The 26,816-nt window shown below is 41.1% G+C and overlaps 1 protein-coding gene and 1 long non-coding RNA gene across 6 annotated transcripts in view; one reads left to right on the forward strand and one right to left on the reverse strand.

The window, feature by feature from the left end:
- The window catches only part of DOCK4 (dedicator of cytokinesis 4), a 431,090-nt gene that overhangs the window by 355,911 nt on the left and 48,363 nt on the right, over nt 1-26,816 (forward strand). For 3 of the 5 annotated variants that reach the window (XM_082693075.1, XM_082693077.1, XM_082693078.1), the window contains 5 exons: nt 7,420-7,568; nt 9,266-9,351; nt 14,026-14,121; nt 14,975-15,035; nt 19,163-19,256. In XM_082693075.1, coding sequence (XP_082549201.1) covers nt 7,420-7,568; nt 9,266-9,351; nt 14,026-14,121; nt 14,975-15,035; nt 19,163-19,256 — 486 coding nt within the window. Of the gene's footprint in view, nt 1-7,419; nt 7,569-9,265; nt 9,352-13,854; nt 13,882-14,025; nt 14,122-14,974; nt 15,036-19,162; nt 19,257-26,816 lie in introns of all 5 variants that reach the window. The other 2 variants (XM_082693074.1, XM_082693076.1) reach the window with 1 other exon arrangement.
- Nucleotides 2,139-13,566, reverse strand: LOC309845319. The gene is made up of 3 exons (XR_014301210.1): nt 12,716-13,566; nt 2,814-2,874; nt 2,139-2,192 (listed from the first exon to the last, which is right to left on the reverse strand). It is a non-coding gene; the product is annotated as an uncharacterized lncRNA (long non-coding RNA).

A 26,816-nucleotide genomic window follows, 5' to 3' on the forward strand; every position in this document is an offset into this window, starting at 1 on the left:
AAAAACACCATGGATCTATATCATAAAGAGTATATACAAAGGATTTTAAAGCCTCTGCAGTTGCTAAGAAACTATTAGATTCAATCTGGTTAATCCGACACAGCAGATAGAGCGTACTGCTCTGGCAAATTGATGACCCAGACCTGGTTGCTTGGAGAAGAATAATATTTGGAAAACAGATTGTTTTACCATCGCATTGGCATAGGGTTTCTTTCTAGAGATTCCAACTTTTTAAATTTTGTATGCTAACTATGCAAGTTTATAGCATTCATTTACTATTACTGCATGGTAAACTTCTTATGATTCATTAAAGTGATGGGCCTATTTGAATTGAATATGTAATGATCTAAAAGTATCTCTCCTCTTGGACTCACCCAAGTACAACTTGGAAATGGCAGGATTTGTTTTCTGTAAATGAAAACAGAACCATTAGCGTTTTACTTCCATTTATTTACAGAGTGATTTTTAACCAATATATGCATAGCAATATTCATAGCAATTTGAGGAAGACTTGTTATATAAAACTGAGCCCAGTGTTCGGTACTTGCTGGTAATTTCAGAAAATAAAAGTGAGTTGGCAACCTCCAGCTGTCTAAGGCCAGCCAGAAGTCCACTATGTATCTTTAGAGTCAGCCCAAAAAGAGCAGGAGTTTGTCTTATTTGAAGAGTACTCATTTCAGTCTTTAGGTTTTGTTCATTCTCTGTGTTGTTTTTCAAAGCCCTGTAGTGTCTATATTGCGTTTGGCATTAATTTAACAAGATGTTATTATGCCAGTACTCTTTAGAACATTGGTTCTCAAATAAGCCAGCAGCAGCAGCACCTGGGAGCTCGTGAGGAAGGGAAATCATCTGGCTCCGCCCCAGAGCTGTTGATTCTACTGAAACAGAATCACGGAGAGAGTGGGACACAGCTGAGTTTTCATAGGTTCTCCAGGTGGTTCTTGGCTAAAGATTGAAAAGCACTGCTTTAGATACTCTCCCTTTTCTCTGTTCTCCCAGCCCTAGAGGCTAGCTCTAGCTCAGTTAAGGCAGTCTGTTAGAAGGCTCCTTAGGGGCACCTGGGTGGCTCGGTGGGTTAAAACCTCTGCCTTTGGCTCAGGTCATGATCCTAATGTCCTGGGATCGAGCCCCGTATTCGGCTTTCTGCTCGGTGGAGAGACCACTTCCCCCACCCACTCCCTCTCTGCCTGCTCTCTGCCTACTTGTGGTAAATAAATTAATAAAATATTAAAAAAAAAACATATATGTATGTGTGTGTGTGTATATATATATATATATATATATATATATATAAGAAAGGCTCCTTAGACTCAACTATGGATTCCAGCAGGACCTAGTTCAATACAGGGTGGGTGTGAATTTTCACTTCATTCTTTGGTTTTCGGGGTATTACCCTAGAGTTGTGTCCTGACTTTTCTGAGACTTCCAAAACACAAGGTGAATTTTAAAGGTCACTGCTATTGTGCAACAACTAGAATGGGGAAATGTTCAGAAATGTTGAAGCCTCTCTTCCAACATCCAAATATTCTTACAAAATGATAAGAAAAATTAAGTATTCAAAGTACTGTTTTAACACCCCTTTTAGACCTTAAGTCAGCTTGTTACTTAGAAATATGAAAATCTATTTGCTATAATTTGGTTTACCTATAAATATGTCCTGTTGAGTATTTGGAATGCTAAAGAAGAATTTACTCAGATAATTACAGATATCCTTTTCTTAATGGAACAGGACAATACATTTAATTGAATAGTTCATGAGGCACTGGCTCTGTGCACATTATTTGGAGAGATACAAGAAAAAATGGACCATACCTGCACAGAGCTTAGTGTTTAAATCTCAAATTTTAAACTTTTTGTCTGATTTCTGTGGACAAGAAAATCTTGATAAAAATGAATTGTTAGTTTTAGTAAATCAAGGAAGCTTTATGACTTCAGAAGTCAAGAGCCTCCATGGTTTTTAGTTTGATACAAAAAACATTAACTTTTAGAAAATAAATTGCAAAGAGGAAATAATACTCAGAGCACTGAATACATTTTTTGCCACTTGAAAATACCCAGTTAGTCTAATACACAAACACAAACAGAAATTTTACAGAATAGTATTTTTAAATCGGATTTTGGTCATCAGTACTTACCTAGAAGTGTGGAAACTCTTGCATTCTTCAAGTAGAAACAGGGTTGGTTTTTACCTTCTGTTGAGAACAAGGAATAAAGGGTACATGTAATTGAGTCTGCTTTTAAGCACAGAGCTGTACGATTTTCAAATCTTATCATTATATCCCCTTGAATTACCGTTGAGCAATGGATCATGGAGTAATTACAGGACTGCCATACTCTATTCACAGTGACTGCACCGTTTTACATTCTCATTCACAGTTCATAAGGGTTCCAGTCTCCACGTCCTTGCCAACACTTGTTCTTTTCTCTCTCTCTCTCTCTCTCTTTTTTTGAGAGAGAGAGTATGTGCACAGGTATGTGAGTGGGGTGGGGCTGGGGCAGGGTGGAGCAGAAGGAGAGGGAGAAGGAGAATCTTAAGCGGGCTCCACACCCAGCACGGAGCCTGATGTAGGGCTCAGTCCCACAATCCTGAGATCATGACTGGGGCTGAAATCAAGAGTCAGGTGCTTAACTGACTGAGTCACCCAGGCGTCCCACGTCTGTCTGTCTGTCTGTCTTTCTTCTTCTTCTTCTTTCTTTTTTTTTTTTTTTTTTGGCAGTAGCCATCCTAACAGGTGTCAAGTGACATTTCCTTGTGGTTTTGATAAAATAATTTACTTTTGAAGAGTAAAGACCAAGTAGTGAAAAGTAAATACCTTTTCTTAAATGTGTTGTTCCTCAGTATTTTCATTTCCAAGCAGAAGGACTAAAAATGCCCTGTCAGGAGAAGGGGGAAGGCACACAAATTTCATATATTAGTACTATGCTAACAAAATAGTCTACAAAGAAAGAGGCTAGTCTTGACTACTGTGTCCCAGCTTTGGCATTCATTGTGCTTCAAGGTTAAGATTTTTCTTGCTATTTTTAGTGGAACTAACATTCTTACTAAATATAAAGTGGGCCCTTTTTTCCACATTTGCAAACACAGCGTCTTGTAACTGCCGTAAAAAAATCAATACTTCCCTAACAGGCTGTTCTGTGCCCATAAATATAAAACTCCAACAGCCCAAGTAGCAGATGCCCTAAATACTTCAAAACAAGACCATGTGGCTGACAATTAGGGATGGGGAAAGTATACTAAATCTTCGGTTTAAAAAGAAATCATTTAAGTAAAGTTTATTTTGCTGTTGTCATACACAGCTCCCAATTTTGCTTTGCTGATCAGGGAGGAATTAAGTTTTACATGGCGAGATCCTGTTCAGGTTTACACAGGTTCTGTGTTGCCAAACTGTGTTTTCAGCAAATAAGGCTCTCTTCATGCTTTCCTGTACAGTGATTTAAAAGTGGGTGTGGCCTGTCTACGGTCAGTAGAAAATTTGGCTGTAAAATGTAGTAAATGGACTTTGTCTGGATTATGATTGAAAGAAACCAACTGTAAATAACATGTTTTAGGACAATCAGGAAATTTTTTTTTTTTAAGATTTTATTTATTTATTTGACAGACAGAGATCAAAGTAGGCAGAGAGCCAGACAGAGAGAGGGGGAAGCAGGTTCCCCACTGAAAAGAGAGCCCAATGCAGGGCTTGATCCCAGGACCCTAAGATCATGACCTGAGCCAAAGGCAGAGGCTTTAACCCACGGAGCCACCCAGGCGCCCTGGGAAATTTTAATATAGGCAAGCTTTAGATTGAGGAATTATTGTGTGCCATTGTTAGAGGTAATAAAGGCACTGTGATTATATATGTATAATATATAATCACAATGCCTTTATTACATATATATGTTATATATATATATATATATATATATATATATATATTCATTCCCACCTGTTAAAGATGCTTACTGATTTGTGTACAAGTAGAATGATATGAAGTCTCAGACTTGCATTAAAGTACCCTAGGGGAGAGAAAAACCTTTGGAGTGATAGGTAAAACAAGATTGGAAAAAATGTTGCTAATTGTTGAAGCTAGATGATGGGTATGTGGGGATCTGTTTTAGTGTTCTTTATAATTTTGCACCTGTAAGATTTTTCATAGTAAAAAAAAGTGTTTTATTGAGCTATAATGAACATACAGTGTTCTTTCAGCTTCAAGTAGACAACATAATGATTCAACAATTCTGTACGTTACTCAGGATAAATGTGGTCCTTATCTGGCCCCAAATAATACACATTAAAACCTTTTTAAAAGAAAAAAAATCAGGTTGTAAAATGCTTATAAATAGGATCTTTTTTCTTTTTACAAAGGAATTAAAAAATACTCAGGGAAACAATGATAAATAAGCACCTGCTAGTGATCTTCTTCGGAGAGGCCAAAGGATGCCAGGCTCAAGAAAGATTAAAAATGTAGGTAATGATGTAGCAGCTCTGAGTCTCATTTCAACAGGCAAGGGAGGACTACTTGGGCTGGCAGGAAGTTCCATTTTATTTTGTCTTTCTTGCCACTTCTATTACCTCTTCCCCACACATACCCAAAAGCTATGCACAGATTTGGTGTCTTACATAATCTCGAAACTGTGGGGAGGCCCTCCTGGTTATTGGTCTCATGTCAAGGTGACCTTTGTCCTGTGTTCCTGGTGCCTTCAGTGCGTGGCTCGGCAGAGGGTACAGTGTCTGTGGTAGACTCCGCCTCAGAGACCTGCAGCCATCCCCTGGGGGCAGGCTCCGAGACCGGGTGTAAGGCCTGCTCATCTCAGGCTGGGCCAGAAATCTCCTTCCCCCATTTCTCTCTTCCTCTTTCTTGTCAGGATCTCTTGAATAAGCACTGAGTGGGTTAGGGTTTTACAAATGACAGGAAGAGTGATTGAGTTCAAGTTGCTTCTGCTTTCTGCCCTGACAAAAATAACCGAGGAAAGCAATCGCAAAAGCTGGTTGCTAGCTCCCTGCTTGAAATGTGTGTGTCGGGAGGATGGGGGAGACACAGGGAGAAGAACTGCGGATTGATGCTTCTCTATATTCTGCCACAGTGCGTTTGTCCATCTAGAAAGGATTCATTCTTTCCGAGGAAAGTGCATAAGGTTAGATTAATAAGGAAGTGTCTTCTCATGAATAAGAAGGAGGTGTGCTTGCTCAGATGAGGAGAACTCAGGAGTCCCTTGGGAGAGATAAAATTGTACCTGGGCCACAGAGGAAGGTAGGAAAGCAAAAGGAATTCTAAGCCAGGTTTATTCCTCACACATAATGAATGGGTATGGATAAGTGATGAAGAGATGGTGAGAAACAGGTTACTTTTAATGAAATCTCAGAGAGAAAGGAAAAGACAATGTGGCCTCAGAGTTCGGAAAGAAAGAGACTTTCAGATAAGCCGGGGCCTGTGACTTGTGTCCTGCTAATGTCCCACAACACTGAGGAAAAGGAATGGGGGACACATCCTAAAGATGGCAGAACTGTCTCTAGGTACTTTCAGTCACAAAACAATGACTTTACGAACACCCTCTCTCTAATCTCATTCATCATTTTTTTCCAGTTTCCAAATTTTCCCTTTCCTATTCTTTCTTTTGAAAGCCCCTCTAAGGGTGCCGAGGTGGCTCAGTCAGTTAAGCATCTGACTCTTGATTTCGACTCACGTCACAACCTCAGGGTCATGAGATCAAGTCCTGTGTCCGGATGCTCAGCACAGAGTCTGCTTATGATGCTGTCCCTCTCCCTCTGCCCCTCTGCCCCCAACCATTCACTCTCTCAAAAAATTAAAAATTAGGGGCGCCTGGGTGGCTCAGTCAGTAAAGTGTCTGCCTTTGGCTCAAGTCGTGATCTTAGGGTCTTGGGCTCTCGGCTCAGCAGGGAGTCTGCTTTTCCCTCTGCCCCTCCTTGTGCTCTCTCTGTCTCTCTTTCTCTGTCTCAAATAAGTAAATTAAATCTTCTTAAAAAATTAGAAATAAAGTAAGTTAAAAAATAAAAGCTCTTCTAAATGTGAAGTGTATATTTGCACCCTGCAGTTGTGTGTGTCTGAGCACCCTAATGCCTTCTAGTACAGAAAACAAAAGAGAGAAATTGATCATTAATGTGAAAGTATGTAACTCCAAAATGTGCCAGTAACTCTGAATGACATGATTTTCTGGGTGTATTTGATCCTTACTACAAAAGATGAGAGGTAGACAAGAATAATAAGGGGGAAACTATCTTCTTTCATGACCCCAGGGCTCTTGTGCCCAGCTTCCGGACCTGTTCTGTGGATTTTAAATGAACGCTTTAAGTGTCGAATGCTTTCAGCCTCAATGGTCAAGGTTAGCACTTGAGAAATAATGTGTTTTCCATTGTATGCGGTGTTCTTATCATCAAAGTAAGACTGTGAGATTTAACATAGATCATTAGTGTAATGGACTGAACTCAATGCTCATCGGCTAGATGAGCTCACTGGTGTCCCTCCCGCTCTCCACCTTCTTTTTCAACGAAGTATCGGCATCATGCTTTGTGTACTTTGGTAATACACCATTTTGAGTTCACCATTGTTATAGTGCAATCTTTTTAGAAAATTGTTACATACTTTTTTTTTTGGTTGACCATTTAGTATTTTATTTAGGCTGTGTGTTATGTTTCAAAACATAAAAAAATTTATATGGAGGGGGGTCGGGAGAGGGTGGGGGGGTTATGGACGTTGGGGAGGGTATGCGCTATCGTGAGTGCTGTGAAGTGTGTAAACCTGGTGATTCACAGACCTGTACCCCTGAGGCTAATAATACATTATATGTTTATTTAAAAATTTAAAAATTAAAAAGAAAATTTATATGATGCAGGGACCACTTTTCTTCATATATAAAAATCTACTCTACTCTTACCACCCAGAGATAACCTTCATGGTTAACATTGGGGGGATATAATCTTCTTGATTATTATATGTATTTTTTTTTTAAATGAGAGAGGTACCTGTCCATACTGTATTGCACCTTGGCTTTTTCAATTAATTCTCTTGAAAAGATTTGCCTTTTATCCTTCCTTAACCTCAGCTTTAGTGACTGCATACAAATTTTAATGTGTGATGGTATTGTAGTGTACATAACCAATTCCTGATGATTTAACTTCTGGTGTAATTTTAATTTGTCATTTTTAATTTGCGATATAATTTTTCATGGTATCTTAGAGCTTTTTCTTAAATTGTGAAAAAGTAAATCCTTAATTTTTTTAATAAAAAATGGAGAACTATTAATCAACCTATGAAAACCTAGTGTTTGTATATCTGCTTAGAGAAATACTTTATTGCCTGGAGAGACAACTATAATTGAAAATACTTTTGGCAATCATTTAAAATAAATTCAATAATATTAATTTTCTGAACTCCTGCTAAGATTAAATATACTAAAACTCAAATGTGTTATTCAATTTAGGAGAACACAAGCTTCATTTTATTCCTGCCTTGATTGGCCCTTTCCTAGAAGTGACCTTGATACCCCAGGCAGATCTCCGGAATGTCATGATTCCTATTTTTCACGATATGATGGACTGGGAGCAGAGGCGGAGCGGCAACTTTAAACAGGTAAGTGGATGAGCTTCTCAGAGCGGTTGGGGAGAATTTCAGTTCTTCTCGAGCATCTCTGAGCTACCAGATTCAACTCCAAGTTGGGAAGTGAGAGCACTGGGTGCTCAAGGGACTTCGATTCCAGCCTGGTCTGCATTCTCCCCTTCGTGTGACCTTGGTCACTTCTCCAGTTCTGTATTCCCCTGAGCCTCCGGGGAAGCTCTCACATCCTCTTCTGCTTAAAAATTCTGTGATTTCCAGGGTTTCTATTGAAGAGCTGGCAGAGACTTGATCTGTTCCCAGTTGGACACGACACAGAGGAATCAGAAGGCTAACCGTTCTTAAAATCATGGAGCTGTCTGGGGTCTGCGCATTGCATTTGGTGAATGGTTAGGCTTTGAGCATTTGATGCATAGTATGTTTTATCGCTTTTTGCTTGAAGTGCTGATAATTAGTTTAACCAGGAAAGCAGTGGAAATTCTTGCATCTAGATTTCTAGATGAGCCTATTAGTTTCATTGACATAGGTTCTGAGAGCTCTGCTCCAGTTTTGGAAAGAATAGAAGTTCTTTATTACAAAACTATATTACATAAGAAATCAGCTGCTTTTTGCTGCGCCAGGTCACTCAAGTTGGAAATAGTCACCTTCTTTCTGTTCAGGTAGTCACCTCACTGAGCTGTACACAGTCCCCTGTGTGAAGGATCTGCTCCCCTACCCCCCACCATGCTTTTCCACATGCAGCCTTTCTCAAATTTTAGAAATGATGATCAACTCTGGGAGTGAGAGAAGGCGACCACAGACCCCTCCTCCTGCCGGAAGCATGCCATATCACCTGTATCAATACCTCATTTCAAGAAAGCGAATAACTGAATGGAAGGCTATTTTAAAATTGTATCTGCCTGGGGGAGATCCACCCTCCTTCCTTTGGTCTTCATAGCCTTATTAGAATTTGATTCCAAGGAATAGCTTAGTCCTTTGACAAAGTCAAGTATCTCTCCCAGTCTGTAGTTGCTTCCCTCTCTCTGGCCATGCAGGGGTGTTTCACTTTCTGTCTCAGACAGATGAAGGGCTATTTCTGCTTTCCTGATATTCAAGGCCCAAGGGGTTTACATTCTTGAAGATATAAATGTTTTGATGGCAGGTTTTCAGGAAATATGTCCTTTCTCTCTCATGTAGCTTATTGCTGACTTAGAATATTTCCATGGATCTACCATCTGCACATGGATAAGGCAAGTTCTCAACTGGAGCAAAGATTTAGTGCAACCTCAGACTGTTTTGAGAAAGAAAATAGATAGAAAACACATCAAAGATTTAAATTAATGTCTGTGGGTATGTTACTTTGCTAATGTTCTTACACATGAGTGATTTTTTTTTTTTTTAAATAAGTAAGTAGGACTTGCCAGTTTTTATAGCTCTTAAAAAAATTTCAAGTGTTTAAGCTGGGCTGTAAACATGTGTGTTTGAGTCAATAAATAGAAGTCTTTGGTGGCAGCAGATGATACCCTCTGGGAGTTTGAAGTCACATTGCTCCATCTAAAGTAGCCGCCTAGAATTCCAAGGGGGTGTCTGCTATTAACCACAGCTTATGATAATGTTGCTTTCACAAAATTTACTGTGGTTTTTTTTTTCCCTTGCAGATAGAAATACGGTTCGGTTTGCCTAGGGAACCCGCTTGTGAAGGAGAGGAAAGGGAGTAATATTTGGGTATGTTTCAGGTGGAAGCCAAGCTCATTGACAAACTGGACAGCCTGATGTCTGAAGGCAAAGGTGATGAAACGTACCGCGAACTCTTCAACAGTATGTGAGTAATGCGTGTCTCCCCAGTCGGTTCCCTTCAGAGGATTTGGTGTCAGAGCTGAGCGCCCGAGAGCTGCAAAGGCAGCTTGGGTCTCGCAGGAGTGCTTTGTCTTTGTGGAGTGTGAAATAAAGGATAATTGCCTAACTCTGGTGAAGGATCTTAGTATGCTGATGATTAGACCCCTTTCCTCATTTTAATCTCTGGTTAGGTCAGATCACTTGTGTTACGTAACAAATCTCAATCTTTTCAATCCTAAGAATTAAAGCCAGGGCTGCAAAATAATGATTTTAAGTAGGGTTAAGAGTGGGAAGACGGCAGGATGGGGGGTGGGGGGGTGGGGAGACAATGACATAATTATCGGGTTCTTGTGCATTGCTCTCCAAAGCAAGATATCCTTGGCTGATTTCTTGACAGGTTGACTAAGCTAAGAGCTGGCCTCTGTTTCTCAGTACTTGATTTGATTCATTGATACTGATTGGTCACTCAGCATTATTAATTGCTTTCTAAATGTTTCTTGCTAGAGTATCACAGAACCAAGTCATTTTTAGTGAATTCTGTGATTTGGATTTGGATGGCAGCTAGAACGACTGCAGAGTGCTGTAGGGGACTTTGAGGCGGTCCTTGCCAATAGAATGTGATCACAGTCCAGGGTGAATTGCTAGACCCAGTTCTCATCACTGTGTGAGATGGCCAGAGAGGACATGGAAGAGTGTTTTAGTACTTTAGGGTTTTCATTCTAACACTTGTTTTCTCTACAGTTTTCTATGGATCTTAGCCATTTTCAGTCCGACTATGTTCATAAAGTATTTCTTTTTGAAGGCAGGGCTAGCTCCTTATGCCTGGGAAATGTTTACAGTTCTTTCAGAAATACAAGAATCATTCAGCGATATGTCTTTCTGTTACAGAATATGCTCTGCCTTGTGTATGTGCCCAGGCATCACATCCAGCTATTCATGCTTCAGAATTGATAGCCAAATGCCAAGTTGTATACTTTATGATCGTTACTTTAGAACAGTAGATGTATTATTAGTATCCAGATTTAGAAAGCATTATTAGTGACTGGTAGCTTTCAACTTGCCTGATTCAGAATCATCCCTGAACCTTTTAAGAAAATTACATTCAAAGGAAAAGCCAAGAAGGGTACCCAGATTTCTTGGGATGGTGGTGGGTGATGATAACATAGATTCTTTGTACTGACTCCTGAACAAAATCATTTTATTCTGGTACTGCAATTAAACTGGAACTTTTAGTAATTCTTCACCAAGCCCTCGTTCATTCTAGTGTACAAAGCGCCTATGTTTCATGACAGCTGGAGTTTAGCAAGAACTCTGATTAAAGCCTCATCCAGGGTAATAAATTGCCTTTGAAAACTGCTCTCATTTCAGTTACCAGTCCTTGGTTTGAACAAAGAAGTAAAACGAGAAAGCACTCGGCGAAATGAATCTCAGGAGATTTGTGATTAATTATTTATAATAAATTCACAAGATTAATAAATACATCATTTTATAGTGCCTCTTCTCTACTTTAATAAAGGCCTAGAGCTTGCAATTTGGAACGCTTGTGTCTAAATGAGGCTTTGAAATAGGAGATGTATCTTAACGTTAGCATGAAACCAGTAATTAATATATTAAGCCTCTGTAGTTAAGACTGTTTTAAGGTGCCTGATTCATTCAACGGAGATTATTTTTCTTTTGTGATTTTTAACATATTATTAGAAATGTTACTATAAATATTTTTCTTTCATGCTTTTCCTACCAGCATATTGGGTTTAAATAAAACCTAAAGAGATAATTAAATATCATTACTACCTGGGTTCAGAAAAGAAAGTGAAAAGCCAGCCATGTTTCAGGAAACAATGAAGTGCTTCTTTGACAATAGAAGTCACCACGAATTACTATAAGCACAATGAGTCACTGCACACATTATCAATTGGGAACACATGCCATTATGGTACAGATTTTCATTTGTTCTCTGTAGTTCATATCTAAAACTTCTTCAGTTTTGTTCAGAAGCTGAAAGTAGCTTCCTCCTTCCTGCAAATGTAGGAGTTGCCCAAAGAGCCTCCTTAGAAGGAGACTTGAAATCTGTGCATTGGTTTCCTTCCTAAGAGCTAGCTCACCTTTCCCCACCCCATCCCCCAACATTGTCATCACGGACCCATACTCCATCTTTTTGAGTAAGTAGAAGTCAGGATTTGTTATTTTTGATAATGCTGAAAGTGCAGATCATTGACACCAGTGTGCTCTCTCCAGCATAGAGTGTCAGAACTAAATTTGGCTTCCCATGGCTCTGCTTGGTTTGGTTTTATTTACCAAGTACCTCCCTGGGGCAGGTGCTGTCCTAGGGCTGAGGACACCACAGGGAATGTGCTGTGGGAGCACACAGTAGGGTGCTTTCTGGACGAGCCACCATCCCTCTCCCTCCTTTCTTATATGTTGCTCTAAATAATTAAGTAAGGTCATTCCAGAGGTCTTTATTTGGCAGTCACACATTAAATTCTAGTTTGGAGGCCGAGCAGTGGATACATGACATGTATCTCAGGAGTCTGGCTCTTCTTTTTGGATTAAGAAGAGCAGGGACAGACAGACACAGGTGTTTCCTGTAGGAGGGATGGCCTCACCACCACTGTGTGGTGATGTAGGTAGAAGCAAATTTAGGGTCAGATTCTACCTCCCCCTGTTGATGCCCCTTCCCAGAGTAAGAGCTTTCTGAGTGTTATGTCATCCTCTAGGACTCTGGTTTACCCCTCTCTCCACTGGTAGGGAGGCCCACTGCCTATCAGCTAGCAGTAAGAAATCACCCTTCACTGTTCTCGGGTGAGTTCCCCGTGTATCAGCATGGGCACATGGGCCAAATAAAAACACAGTGTCCCTGAAGTTGGCTAGACTCTTCTCGTCTGGCCGCGAAGCTCCCCTTCTCAGTTTGTATCAAATAAACTGGGAGAACCAGCTTCCCGATAGAAAGAACAAGCCTGGCTGCAAGAGCAGATGGATCGGGTTCTAGACTTGGTCCTGCCATTTGGGTCTGGGATTCCTGAAGGTGAAGCGGGTGCTGCGGAGCTGTGCCTCTTCTTACAAGAGGGTTTATGGAGCTCTGATTTCTGACTGCATCAGGAGGCTGTGCACATTAATGAAATTCATGCCTGCAAAAGAAGTCTCCCTATATTTTTAGAATTATTACTTAACTTGAGTTCTTTGTTTTTCAGCCTATAAAGTATATGAGGTGTGGGCTGTCACTTGGGGAAATTTCTACATCACCCTGCGCTGCTTTGGCAGGCAGATTTGCATTTGAGGACTTGGTTCGAGACCAGTTTGGCATTTAAGCTTGAAACAGGGGCCGCTCAGAGGGTTTTTAAAAGAAAACTCACTTAAAACAGACGAGGGGACCATCCCTGGCAGATGAGTCAGGGCAAGCTCCATCCCATGGTGTAGGGCTTCTCTCCCTCCCTCCCCCCCACTTAATCCAGGAAGCAATTCAGAATAACCCAGGAAGCGAAAGCTCAGGGTTACATAGGGAACAGATGAGGAGACAAGGCAGAAGGCTGGGCTCTGGAAAGGCAACAGCAAGAGGAAGTCGGGAGAGAAATTGGGAAAGAACATAGCACGGGGAAGGAGTGAGGGAGAGAGGAGGGAAGGAAGCTAGTTTGGGCAGAATAGCTTTTTTTCTTTAATGTTTATTTCTCCTTTAAGCACAATATGTGATTGGCTTAGGTTGTGCTCGTGAGAAGTGTTTTCTTTCTCTGGTAATCCCAAAACCAAGATGAAAAGGAAACGATTTTAGACAGAAAGGATCTTTCAATGTGGAGGGGTAGGGAAGGATGTGCCTCTGTTCTTACTTTTATCTTTTGGGGAAAGTTCAGTCATAAAGACTTTGCCAAGTGTATGCTTAATTTGCCAAGAGGCAGGAGTGAAAGTCAAACAGATCCTAATTATTCTGGTTGTTGTGATTCTGTGTTTACCTAGTGCCTCTGCTCCAAGGTGCTTAAGATTAGGGAAAATGTAGGAGGAGAGTTGTGGTTCAGTACTTGTCACCAACCTGCTCTAACAGCCTCATAGACAATCCCCTGTGATTAATGACAAAATGAATGAAACTGTTGAGTGAGTGCACAGATAGTACAATATGTATTGAGTGGGCAAATGTGAAGGGAAAGGAAAAAACGCAAAACGTCATACCGTCTGTACAAGGATTTTCCTCTAGCAGTTGCATTGCAGTAAAATTGCCTGGATGAAGATGCATTCCACCGAGAGGTAGGAAAACATTTTTATGTGAATAACAGCAAGATCTTATTTCAAAGTAAACTTAGAGGTCCTCTGTTTTCCCTCTTCGCGGTGTTCTTTGCTGTGGTAAGGCTCACTTCTCTGCTAGTGTAGGAGAGAAGCTAGGGAGAATGTCTTGGAGCTCTGGGGTGCTTGTGTAGTTTGAAAATATGATCATATGCATGTGTTCGTATTTTATGACTTGGATAATCTGAAAATCAATTTGCTTTGTCAATGCTTCCTGGATTAGAATTCCGCTATTTGGTCCCTATCCTAGGTAAGACATTGTTTGCAAATCGTGCTACTTGTGCGATGTTGGAGTGGTTGCTAAGGCATTTAAGGTACTGATGAAAGTAAGATGGTTGTCATGGTGACTGATAAAAATAAGTGTTGAAAATGCCCTGCATTCTTTCTTTTCCAGTCTATTAAAGAAAATTGAGCGGGAAACATGGAGGGAAAGTGGCGTTTCATTAATTGCCACTGTAACTCGTCTGATGGAGAGGTTGTTAGATTACAGGTAAGCTGAGTCCCCTGCTTCTCGGGTGCGCTGCGCTCCAGCTGGGAAAGCCGAGTCAGGATCCAGTCAACTTTCCGCTGGAGTTAATCATCAGCCCACAGTACCTTGTGCAGTAGGATAATGGACTTATCTAGCTGGTTCGGAGTTTTTAGTTCATTTTTTTCCCCCTTTTTCTCTCTTTTGTTTGGTGGACCGTTCTTTCAAAGCCTTAGTGAATTGAGAAGGTTCTCAGAGTCCCATGAGTAAAGGGATCTTTTTTGGTGTTTAGACTCAGCCGTTGACACCAGCAAATGTTTCGGTTTTAGGGTGAAGACAGTGTAAATGAGAATTGTATGGTCAGGCTGCTTTCATATGAAAGGGGGGTAAAAAAAAAAATGAAAGGGGAGGTGGCATGCGAAGTGCACACTATTACCTTTCTTAGATGCAATTTTTTGATTTTTAAATGATCTCAACTGTTAAAGCAGTTCATCCCCTTAAATGCATGGTGTTTTCCTTTTAAGAATGAAACCCTAGTTCTTGTTGTTGATGGTCAGGCTTCCAGTTACTTCCCACCCCTCTGGAAGAAGATGTATAAGAACACATCTTCACCCCTCCTTCTGGGGGATGGGAGGGGGAGCCTGTCTACTGAGAGGGAGCTGCAGAAATGGTGCTCAGGAGTGTCTCATCTGAGACCCTGCAGCCTGGGGTGGCTCCCCTAGTCCCCAGAGCCCCCTTCTCAAGGGCAACTTGCGAATTGCCTTGGGTCTCTGACAATACTTGCCCCTACCCTCCCCCAGTCCCACCCCCATGGAAGAAACTGTGTTTGCCCCTAGGAAGGAAGTTCTAAGTTTTGACTCTTGCTTTTTGTTTTTAGGGACTGCATGAAAATGGGAGAGGTAGATGGCAAAAAGATTGGCTGCACAGTGAGCCTTCTGGTTAGTAAACTATTCCTCTCTTCCTCCTTGTATCCTAATGCTTGATTCACAGAATCGTTCTGTTTGTTCACAGAAATACTATTTCGATTGTTTTTAGTTTACAATGTGTTTTTATCTGGATGCTTCTTAGAAGAGCTTGGAAGTGTTTTCAAAAGAAGCACAGCGAGCTTCAGGTTGAATTAAATCTCCCAAAATGCTCAACCAGAACATCGCAGAAGGTCCCCAGCGCGTCGCCTGTCTGTGGCTGTGTGAGATCAGAGAGCGATGCCCCCTCCCATCCTGTGGCACTTTACCCTCTGGGAGTCTTTTGTGGCTCTCCTAGAAAAAGGCACAACGTCCCTGGATAGAGCTCTTTCTACTTCTGTGTAGACAGTTTCTGTCCTTGTTTTTATATTCATTCTACATCTTAATGAATATTAGTCATCTCTTCTTTGGTGAACAAATGACAGTTTCTGTATAACACACGAATTTTCACTCTCTAACTTGTTTGCAAATTAAGTGTCTAATACCATTCTTGTGAAGTTTTGCATCATAACTATCATAACTAAGATAAGCATATTAATTGATCACCCAAAGAGGACATTTTTTAGGGGTATAATTAAATATTATGTAAGGAAAACAGGCTACACCATGATTGTCCTGGAACACTCAATTGTATTAAAATGTCTCCTCCCTAAGTATTAAATAGGATGGTATCCTCACCGCAGAGCCGAAAAATGACCATACATAGAGACATTCATTTTTTTTTTTTTTTTTACATTTTAATATCGGGTATATTGATGCTCTTGGAAGTTTCCCTTAGTCAGATATGAAATACAGAAATATGTGACTGCTTTCAGGTCTAAATGTGTGAGAGCCAAGGTTTCTTTTTCGTATGTTGCAGAAGAGCTGAAACCTTACAGCTGTTCTGAGTCCTTGTGCAGACGTTCTTCTGACTCTGATGGTCGGAATCCCTCACACGCCCTGCGGGTCTCTCTTTGCCGGCACCTCAGAAGTGTCTTTTGCCCCCACTCTCATCTGTCTTGTCCTCGCTCACCAGCTTCAGTCTTTCCAGTCTGCTCTGTTTATTCCCTTCACAGCCCCTCGTCAAAGCACAGGACTTCTGCTCCTTTGTTACCAGTTACCCTAGTCCGTGTCCCTCACTGCACTAGGCTCGCCTCCAGGTAGATGCCTCTGTCCTTCCTGACCACACCCGCGGCTTGTTCCTCATTGTGAACGCCTGTCCCACTTCTCCACCTCCGAAATCAGTCACTAGAAATAGTGAGACCTGAGAGTCCTCTATCCGGCCCCATCTTGTGGTACACTTTTTGACATAATTTTTGTCAGACCCCACAGTGACCTCAGGCCACCAGACCAGACCCCCGAGGTCAGCCCAACTCACCTCCCATCGGAGTTCTCATGTCTAACCTTTGAGCATCGTCATTACCACTTTTAAGTCTCCTGCATGTGTTTCCCCAGTGTCTTGCCTGCTGCTGCCAGCCTTTTACCACATTCGAGAGCCTCAGCCCAAGCTGCCTCTGTATCCCTACCTGGTCATCAGTGTTTGGGCAGAAGACCCAGTGCTCTGTCACTTTTAGTCTTAGTCCATCAGCTTAACCCTGGCTTTTCCCCAAAGCTGACCACAAAGTTTCATAAATAACCTCAAAGGACAACCTGTACTTTTTTCCAGAAGAATCTCCTTCCCTTGTCTCCATCTTCCTCCATAGTGCGCTCCGTGTGGAGGTTAACAGGTACATGCAGACTCCAGGTTCACTTCCTCAGTTGGTGTAGCAGAAGAGATCATTTCTCTGGATGAAGGAATGAATGCTCTGCCTAAAATATGTGTAGCCCCCCAGTAGGAATAAGCTAGAGACCTAATAAAATCAGTGACCCCAGTAGGATTCACTTGACACAAAGAATTTATCCTTTTGGCTTTGCATTGACCAAGAACAGTCTTTATAGAAAATGTTAGCATTTTTTTTTAAAGATTTTGTTTATTTTTTTGAGAGAGAGAGTGAGACAGAGCATACACTGGGGGAGAGGGAGAGGCAGACTCCCCACTGAGCAGAGAGCCCAACATGGGGCTTGATCCCAGGACCCTGGGATCATGACCCGAGCCAAAGGCTGAAGCTTAACCGACTGAGCCCCCCAAATGTTAACATTTTGAAAGCTATTCTAATTTCAGACTAGTATGAGAACGCTTACTATCAAAGCCAAATACATAACTTTGAAGCTAATCTTTTTAGCTTCTAGTCCATATGGAAAGTTCTTGATGTTTTCTAGTAGTAATATGGTTCTCTTCAGGTACTCACTTCCTCTTAGAGATTTTCCTTAACTCTTTGGAAGGGTTAATTCCAGATTGTCTTCAGGAGAGCTCTGGCTTCCTTCACAAGATTGAAGTTAAACTGTAGTGTTAAATTGGTAAAAATGCATAATGTTTGACATGACTCATACTAGGAAATGTAATTATTGTTTTGTTCTTTGTGTCACAAGTTTTGCCAGACATATGTGAAAAATTCTCATCTGTTGACTGGAGAGATTTTTCTTCTTCTTCTTCTTCTTTTTTTTTTTTTTAAAGGAGAATTATTTATTTACAGAGTGATCACTTATTTTGTTCTCAAAAAAAATGCTGCTTCTTACCAAAAAGCTATTAGAGCGAATCATCCCTTAATAATGTAAAAAGCCTGCTGTGGGGTTGTTAGACTTGTGTTTACGGTACAACAGTTCTTGCTAATTAAAATGATTTTGGCCATAATAAGAGAGATGCGAATAGCATTATTTACTTAGATTTTTTAGGAATGCCAAGATCTATAGGAGACAAGAGGAAAAGGGGAGGATAATGGCATAAATTGGAAGAAAAAAATTTTTATGATGCATTCAACTAAATGTCAGTGCCTCAAGGTAAGAGAGTTCTCATATTGAAGAATAGACAGTATCAGGTGGTGGACAGAAGGTATATTTGACAGACGGTCCTCGGGCTTGAAGCCAAGTGCCATTTAAACAGCCACATTGGCTAGTTTGGTTCATCACCAGAGCCCTGTCTAGCTAGTCCGTTTAAAAGATTTTTAGAATTCCTGATCTTTCCCCCTTAAAGAAAACCTGTCACTCCTTCAGGCCAACAGAATTATCCCCTTATTGCCTCTCATTTTCCCTTCTTCCCCATACCCACCAGGATCAGTCAACAATAGTGATGGTAGTTCAGAGGGCTTGTGCAGCGATTTCGTAATGCACAAATGGTCCACCAACAAGAAGTGCCCCATTTAGAACCTCACAGCAGCCTGCTTTTGTTGGAACCTCATGTCATGTACATTTTTCTTCCTGTTTACTAAGTTCAGTGAGGGCTAAGGTATTTTGTACGATGTGGTAGAGGAGTACATGTGGGTGTTTATAGCTTATACCCTTAAAAACCCAACATAATGGGTCCAGGTAAGTCAGAGTTGAATTTTTCATCAGTAATGTTAAAACATTTTAGGGAAGATTGGTAAGCTCCAGATAGTTTCTTAAAATAAACAAAATATTTTCCATAAACATGCCCCTCTAATAATAGTTTGAAATCTCTTGTTAATAATCCCTTTCCTGGAAGTATTGAGACCCCAGCACAAGTAAGAAACTCTGAATAGTACCTTACCAAAAAAAAGAGCATTTTCATTTATCCTCTTTTACATGATTTTTCAGGGAAAGAAAAAAAATGCTTTTACATTATTTTTACTCATCCTTACTTATATAGATCTTAGAAACTTTTTTTTCTTCAGAGCAAAATATGTTAGAAATTTGAAATTAAGCTATGCTTTGAATATCAGTGCTCGGGTTTAACAAGTGGATTAATCACTGTTATTTTTAATGTATTTTTAGTTGACTAGGCAGTAAAACCAACAAAAAAATAATAGAGTGCAAAATAAATGTGAGTTGCTGGCAGTAACGTTCCCTAAGCGTTACCAACTTATCCAATAAATTGCTAGGTAATGTTTTACATAACGATGCATTAAGAATATAGCGCTGGGCCTCCTTCCTTCATTTTTAAAAAGACATTTGTATGGAAAAATGTGTCTATTCTTGTAGTTCCAAACATGGAACTTCACAGAGTAAAAAGCAGCTGTTTGCAAACCTGATTGTTGAGGAACAATCCATACTTGTATTCTTTTTTATAGAACTTCTATAAGACTGAACTAAACAAGGAAGAGATGTATATACGCTACATCCACAAACTCTATGATCTGCATCTCAAAGCGCAAAACTTCACAGGTAATTCTGTCATTTGGCTCCGGCTGGGGAGAGTGGGCTGGACACTGGTGTATCATACATGGTCTGTCCTTTGCTTTGTATAATTAGAGGTGGGAACTCAAGCATTTGTCCTTTATAATGGAAATTTTCCATTGGATCTATTTTTCTAGGTACTCCATTTTAATTTATTGGCTTTTTTACTCTATCTCTCAGCATTGTTTTTTGGAGGTTGCTTTTGGGAGTACAAAATATGTATCTCACTTTTTGGAGCCTACTTACAGTTGGTATTTTACCACTTCTAGTTAAATAATGTTATGTTGTAGCTCCCCTACATAGTGTGTATGCATACATTGGAAACCCCACCAGATAATGCCATAATTTTTACGTTAACAGTCATACCTATTTTTTTTTAAAGTTTTTATTTATTTATTTGACAGAGATCACAAGTAGGCAGAGAGGCAGGCAGAGAGAGAGGAGGAAGCAGGCTCCTGCTGAGCAGAGAGCCCGATGCGGGGCTCAATCCCAGGACCCTGAGATCATGACCTGAGCCGAAGGCAGAGGCTTTAACCCACTGAGCCACCCAGGCGCCCCCACAGTCATACCTATTTTAAAGAATTTAGAGGATTAAATGGTCTGTCTTTGTTGCTCATATATTTACTGTTTGTGTTGCTCATTCTTCCTTCATGGAAGTTCTCAGTTCCTCTTTGTTATCATTTTTATTCAACCTAAAGAGTCTTTCTTTAAAGTAGATCAAGTGGTGGAGGGTGCCTGGGTGGCTAAGTCAGTTGGGCTGCTGACTCTTGGTTTCCGCTCAGGTCACACTTGCACAGTTGTGGGATCAAGTCCTGAGTACGGCTCTGCGGTCGTGGTCAGTGCAGAGTCTGCTTCAGATTCTTTCTTTCTCAAATAAATAAATAAATAAATAAATAAATAAATAAAATCTTCAAAAACAGAACAACAACAAAAAAGTAAACCTAGCAATGAAGAATTCTCGTTGTGTTCCTTCGTCAGAGAAGTCTTCGTTTTGCCTTTACCCCTGAAGGATACATCTGCTGGTTATCAAATTCTAGGTGGATAGTTCTTTTGTTTCAGTACTTGGAAAACATTGCCCTGCTGTCTTCTGGCCTCCATGGTTTCTGATGCGAGATCAGGGGTCACCTAAATTGTGTCCCTGTGTATAATGTGTAAGGTTGCTTTCAAGACTTTATTCAGTTTCTGGCAGTTTGATTATGATGTATATGGTCATGGCTTTCTTTAAGATTATCCTGTCTGGGTCCACAGTGTTTCTTGAATTTATAGACTTATTTCCTTCACCAGATTTGGGAGGTTTTCTGGCATTATTTCCTCAAATGTATTTTCTGCACTGGTCCTCTTTTGGAACTACAAGTGACATGAATGTTAGGCCTTTTGGTATTCTGTAAATTCTTGGGTCTCTGTTCATTTTTCTTTCCCAGTTTTTCTTCTTTCTTGTTCAAATTAGATCATTTCTGTTGATCCGTATACAAGTCGATTGGCTCTTCTGTGCCATTTCCATTCAGCTACTGAGCCCTTCCAGTGAAATTTTTTGTTACTGTATTACCCATTTGTAAAATTTCTTTTACTTTTTTTCTTTTCTTTTTCTTTCTTTCTTTCTTTCTTTCTTTTTTTTTTTTTTAGTTTCCATTTCTTTATAGGGAACTTGTATCTTTCTGTTCAAGAGTGTTCACTTTTACTTGAAGGAGCGTGGTTATAATAACTTCTTCATAGTATTTCTGTAAATCCAACAGCTGAATCTTGGGGTTAGCATCTGTTAATTGCCTTTTTCCTTTGAAATTTTTTTGGTTATCCTGTTTCTTTGAATGTCAAGTCATTTGGGGTTGTTTCACGAACGTTTTGAATATTATGAGACTCTGGGTTCTGGTGAAACCTGGAGAATGTTGAGGGTTTTTTTAATTTCAGCAGATAGTCCAATTAGATTCAAACCTCAAGTCCTAAACCACCTTCTGAAGGTTGTGATTCCAATGTTAGCTTAGTTTTCAAAGCCTTTCCATACTGTTCTGCTCTGTCCCACATATATGTCACCTGGAGAGAGCCTGGGACCTAACCAGTGGTCTGTACCATAGTTCATGTCTCAAAATCTTTGTTATATTGATTCTCGTCTGTTCAATATACGTGCAGCTTGCAAGTGAGCTCAGGACATTGTACGCAACATTTAAAAATCCCTTTCTCTCTGTGATCTTCCTCACTTTTACTATCTCCCAAGGACTCCTTTTCCTAGCACTCTCACTTAATCTGAAGCAAATTAGTAAAAGCCAAGACTTGATCCTCCCTACATTCCCGACAGCTGGTCTTCTGGGGGCCAAGCACCGAACATAAAAAAACCCATGGACGCCTCTGCTGCCATGATGCCCACACTGTGCACTCTGCAGCTTTGCGCTAGTTCCCAGGACTCAAAGGAAGCTAGAAGGGTCAAAAGGACTCCAAACCCCAGGAGGGTTCTCTTCTCAGTCCTCTGACCAGACGGGCTTTCCTGGGGAGCTTTTTATGTCCGTTTCCCTTTGTAGTTCCAGGAGACCAGGACAGCGAAGCCAGGAGATATGAAAGGCGAAAAAATAAAAACCGCAAACTCACTATTCTATGGTCATTCTTTGAGTATTGATTTTCTTACTCTGCCCACCTTCTCTCATTTACTCTTCAGAGTCCTCCAAGAGTTGCCTTATATATCCTGCCTAGGGTTTTTAGTGGGGGAAAGATACGATGCAAAGAGCTCACATATCGTAACCAGAAAAGAACCCTTTAACTGAATGTAGGAACTATAAATCTGAGTCTTTTGCCACACTGTTCTTCCCAGGAACTCCTGAATTGTGGCCTCTTCTCCAGCTTTAAAAGAAAGTGATCCTTTCTGAAATGGTCCTTGTGTGGCCAAATTTTAAATAATGCTTCCAGCTATAATTTCCCTGTATCGATTAATGCATCTCTGTTTCTCAGTGTGGAGACCTTGATGTGCTCTTTGGTATCTCTGAGCCTCCCTCAAATAATCAGTCACCATTTTCTGGTGATTTCCCTTCCTAACAATCTCTCAAAGCCACGTCCTTTTCACTGTTCCCACTCACTCTGCCTCAGTTAGGCCTTCATCATCTCACACCTGGGCTGTTCCCCCCGCCCCCGGCCCCCGGGCTGTTTCTTAATTAGCACCAGAACAGGGGACAGAAACTACAGCCTGCAGACTAGCCACCTGATCTTGTAAAGAAAGTTTTATTAGAACTCAGCCACAACCACTTACACGGCCATTGTCTGTGGCTGCTTTTGCGCCTACAAAAGGCAGAACTGAATAGTTGCAATGACCATATGCCAGATTATAAATTATTATAACTGTAAATGTTTTACTGCCTGGCCCTGTAAGGCAATTTTACCAGCCCCTTCTCCAGATATAACCATTTTCAGTTGGTACAGTTTCTACAGAAAAAAGAAAAAAAATAGTTCAAGCTCTTTATGCAAGGTCTATCATGGTAAAACCATTACCAATCTGTGCAGCCTCATCTTACCACTTGGGGCTACATTCCCTGTCTTCATCCTTCAGGGCATGCGTCTTTACCATCTTTTCCTGGAATTCTTTTTCCTTTTCTTTCCCACAGCAACTCCATGCCCCGCCCCCCGTCCCTTTCTCATGAGCTGAGTTCATGGTTCCAACTCTTTTTCATCTTTTTCAAATTTCATTAAAGCACTGACCACATTGTTGTTTTGTTTAAGATTTTATTTATTTATTTGTCAGAGAGCACAAGCAGGGGGAGAAACAGGCTCCCCACTGAGCAAGGAGACTGATGTGGGACTTGATCCCAGGACCCAGAGATCATGACCTGAGCTGAAGGCAGCCGCTAACCAACTGAGCCACCTAGGCGCCCCACCACATTGTTTTTAATAGTTATATAAGGGGTGTGTTATGTGTGTATGTGTTTGTGTGTGTTTCTATGCATACACAGGTAGGGAGAAGTATCTCCAGTTAAAGGGTGAATTCCATGAAGACAGGGATGATGTTTTCTTCTTCTTAGTGTTCTCATTTTAGTACCCAGCCATGTGATATATATATTTTTTAAATTGTATTTATTTATTTGATAGAGATCACAAGTAGGCAGAGAGGCAGGCAGAGAGTTGCAGGGGGGAGCAGGCTCCCACCGAGCAGGGAGCCTGATGTGGGGCTCAACCCCAGGATCATGACCTGAGACGAAGGCAGAGGCTTTAACCCACTGAGCCACCCAGGCGCCCCCATGTAAGATTTTTTTTTCTTTATTTTTAGAGAGAGAGGGCAAATGCATGAGCATGGGAGTAGTGGGGGGTGGGGCAGAGGGAGAGAGAGCATCTCAAGGCCTGATACCCAGTGTGGAGCCTGACACTGGGCTGGATCTCAGGACCTGAGATCATGACCTGAGCTAAAACCAAAAGTCTGACGCTTAACCCACGAAGCCACCCAGGCACCCCTGCAATGTGAGATTTAAATAAATGCATCACCAGTAAATTTACTCAGTTAAATTTTAAAACCTACAGAAATTTTTCTCCTTCAATATTGGTTATATATATATATATATATATATATAAAACTATATATATATCTTCACACAGATGTGCTGATGGTTTTGATTAAATAGACTAAGATTTTGGAGGTATGTTGTCTGAAAGTTTAAATGACCATTTTTATAGTAGTTAGTAGCCACATTTTGAGCTAGTTTTTATAGCAAAGAAAACCACCTAGTGGAGTTATTTTAAAGTCCATTAAAAAAGAAATGAGGGAGGGAACTAAGGACAAGCTCTTCCAGCTATGTAACTGTTCTCTGAAACAGAGTCCAAATCTGTCTGATTATATTTTAGAAGTGGGCAAATTGGTTTTCTTTAATTTGTTTACTGAACTTGCAGTATTTATTTTCCCCAAAGTCATAAGAAATAAGTCCTCCTCACCTGCCACATTATACTCATTTCTCCTCTGTCCTCATTTTTGTGTGTCCTTGAAGAAATTGAAATTAATGGGGAAGCTTTTCTATCTTTAGAGCATTCTGTTTAAATGGCTTTAACCCTTTGCAGCCTTTTGTGATGGTGCTCTCCATTCGTAATTTATGCCTTATCTTCTCGTGTTTTGTTTTTTCTTGTCACATGTGGGTGTCCTCACTATACTCTTGTCACGATGATGGAGCGAGATGGCCCATGTTTAATTATGTGGCGGTGCCTTTTGTTCAAAATTCTAAGTACTTTTTTAAAAACTGCTGGAAATTTGCGATGTGATTCATTCTTCCCTCTTCAGTACATACTGTTGTTGTCTTAAGATGCAGAAGTATAAATATCTGATGTATTGCAATAAAACATCTACGGTTTGCTAATGTGTTTAAAATCTGTCACAGTAGTGTCCTATGTTGGTCACACCTCAAAGGGTATATCTGTTTGCTTTTGTGGAAAGTTTCTGTAGCTTCCTTCACACACCTGACCCCTGAGAGATATCATCATTTTCCTGAATCAGTTTCTGAGACAGGTGTCACTTAGTCCACACCTTTCCATGTCACCATTCTTGTGATGCCTTGCCAATCCCAGCTTGCCCTCCCAGACTCGGTGACGGCATACCCACTCCCCATCTACCCCTCGTCCCTGGACTGCCCCAGGGCAAGCATGATTTGGAAAGCAGTTGAGATGAACTAAAAATGCTTTGTTGCCCCCCACCCTTGTAATTTTTTTTATTATGGTAAAATATACGTACCACAGAATTTACTGTCTTACCCGTTTTTAAGTGTACAGTCCATTGGCACGTCGTGAATTCCCGTGGTTGCACAACCATCCCCGCTCCTGCTCTCCAGAACTTTTTCATAGGCGCAAACCAAAACCATGTACCCATGAAACAGTAGCTTCCCATTTTCTGCTCCCTCCAGTCCCTGGCATCCACCATGCTACTTTCTGCCTCCATGAATTTGACCTTCATAGCTCTTTCAGTCACCACCTGTGGGCAGCTGAAGGCTTCAGCTGGAGGAAGGGGTTTGCTTGGTCCTTCTCATCCTTTTCACTGTGAAATGATTAGCCGCAAGGATATTTTTTTGAAATCTCAGGTATTGGGGGAGAAACAAAAGAAAACTGAGAGACAAAAGTGATCATTCCAGAGCTGTGTATTAAGAGAAAAAAGGAGCTATTCCACAGTACAGGGCCAAATCTTGAAGGAGAGAATCTTTGAAGGCCTGCAGGTGTCACCTCTGTGGTAAATGAAGGGAACCGTGGATTATTCACGTAGACAGAGGAACAAGGACACACACAGGGCTTTGTTAGATGCTGAGCATTTGTTATAAGGCTGTGTGAGGAATGAAAGATCAGGAAGTCCTCTCAGGAGGTTCCAGGAAACTAGAAGCTCCTCAGACCCAGCGCCCATCTCACCATTATTATTAGCATTCCTGTCCCATCAAAACCAGTCTTCATGGCTGGCAACCGACGGTGTGGCCATTCAGCTCTGTTTCTGCAACAGCCCAGTTAGCACCCTTTAGCGGATACTCTCCTCTGTCCGCCTCACATTCACCTTCCACAAGATAGAATTTGGCAAGTGTCCATTAAACGGAAGGTGCCTCTGTCCCTGTATGGGCAGCTTTCTTGTACCGCTGCCTCCAGATGAGGAGGCATTGTGTTTCCTTCAGCAGAAGCCTCTGATGGGGCCAAGGGACTCCAGCCACGGAGGCTGGAGGCTTCTCAGGAGAAAGCGGTGAGCTCCATCTTATGTGTGCTGTGTGGAGGGACACTGGGAAATGTGAGCAGAGGTTGGTAGGGACCAGATCGTGGCCAGCCTACTCTGTCCCTTTCTGAAAGCTACATTTATTGTTAGCTGTTGCAAGTCACGGGCTGCTTGGAATCAGGGGAGCAATACGATCCTTTGCAGTTGAAAGGTCAGACTGGTAACAGTGTGCAGACTGAACAGAGGGGAGTAAGGGACTGCTGGTGGACTATGAAAGCTTTTGCAGTTATTGAAGCCAGGAGACTAAGCTCACCAAAGGTAATCACAAAGAAAAAAGGCTAGAGCCTGTGCCTCACAGGACTTGCACAAGTAAAAGGCAAGAGAAAAGGGATAGGGACCCAGGCCTTTCTTATTACAACTTCATGTTACACACTGAGATGACCACAATGTGGTAATAGCACTTAACCTGCTACTTGGGAGCTTTATGTATAGTTACTCTTAAGGCAAATAAATGAAGACTAAGAATGACCATTTATTGATATTGTGTTAAAAGCTACTATTACATTTTTTTAAAAGATTATTTATTTATTGAGGAGGGAGAGAGCTCGAGCGGGAGGGACAAAGAGAGGAGAGAGACTCTCAGGCAGACTGCACCGAGCGTGGAGCCCCACGCAGGGCTGGAGCTCATGACCCCGAGATGATGGCCCAAGCTGAAATCCACAGTCGGGCACCCAGCCGACTGCACCACCCTGGCACAAAATACTACATCTTTAAGAGACATACAGGGATGGTCATTAAATGGATTAATAACTTAAGGGTTTGTCTACTTTATTCCGTTTAATAAATGAGTTGGCCATTACAATATTAAAGGAAAAAAAATAGTTATTGTAGTCCTTCATCAGTGACAGAGGAAC

The sequence above is a fragment of the Mustela nivalis genome (genome assembly GCF_964662115.1).
Source record: "Mustela nivalis genome assembly, chromosome: 12".
Taxonomy (NCBI): domain Eukaryota; kingdom Metazoa; phylum Chordata; class Mammalia; order Carnivora; family Mustelidae; genus Mustela; species Mustela nivalis.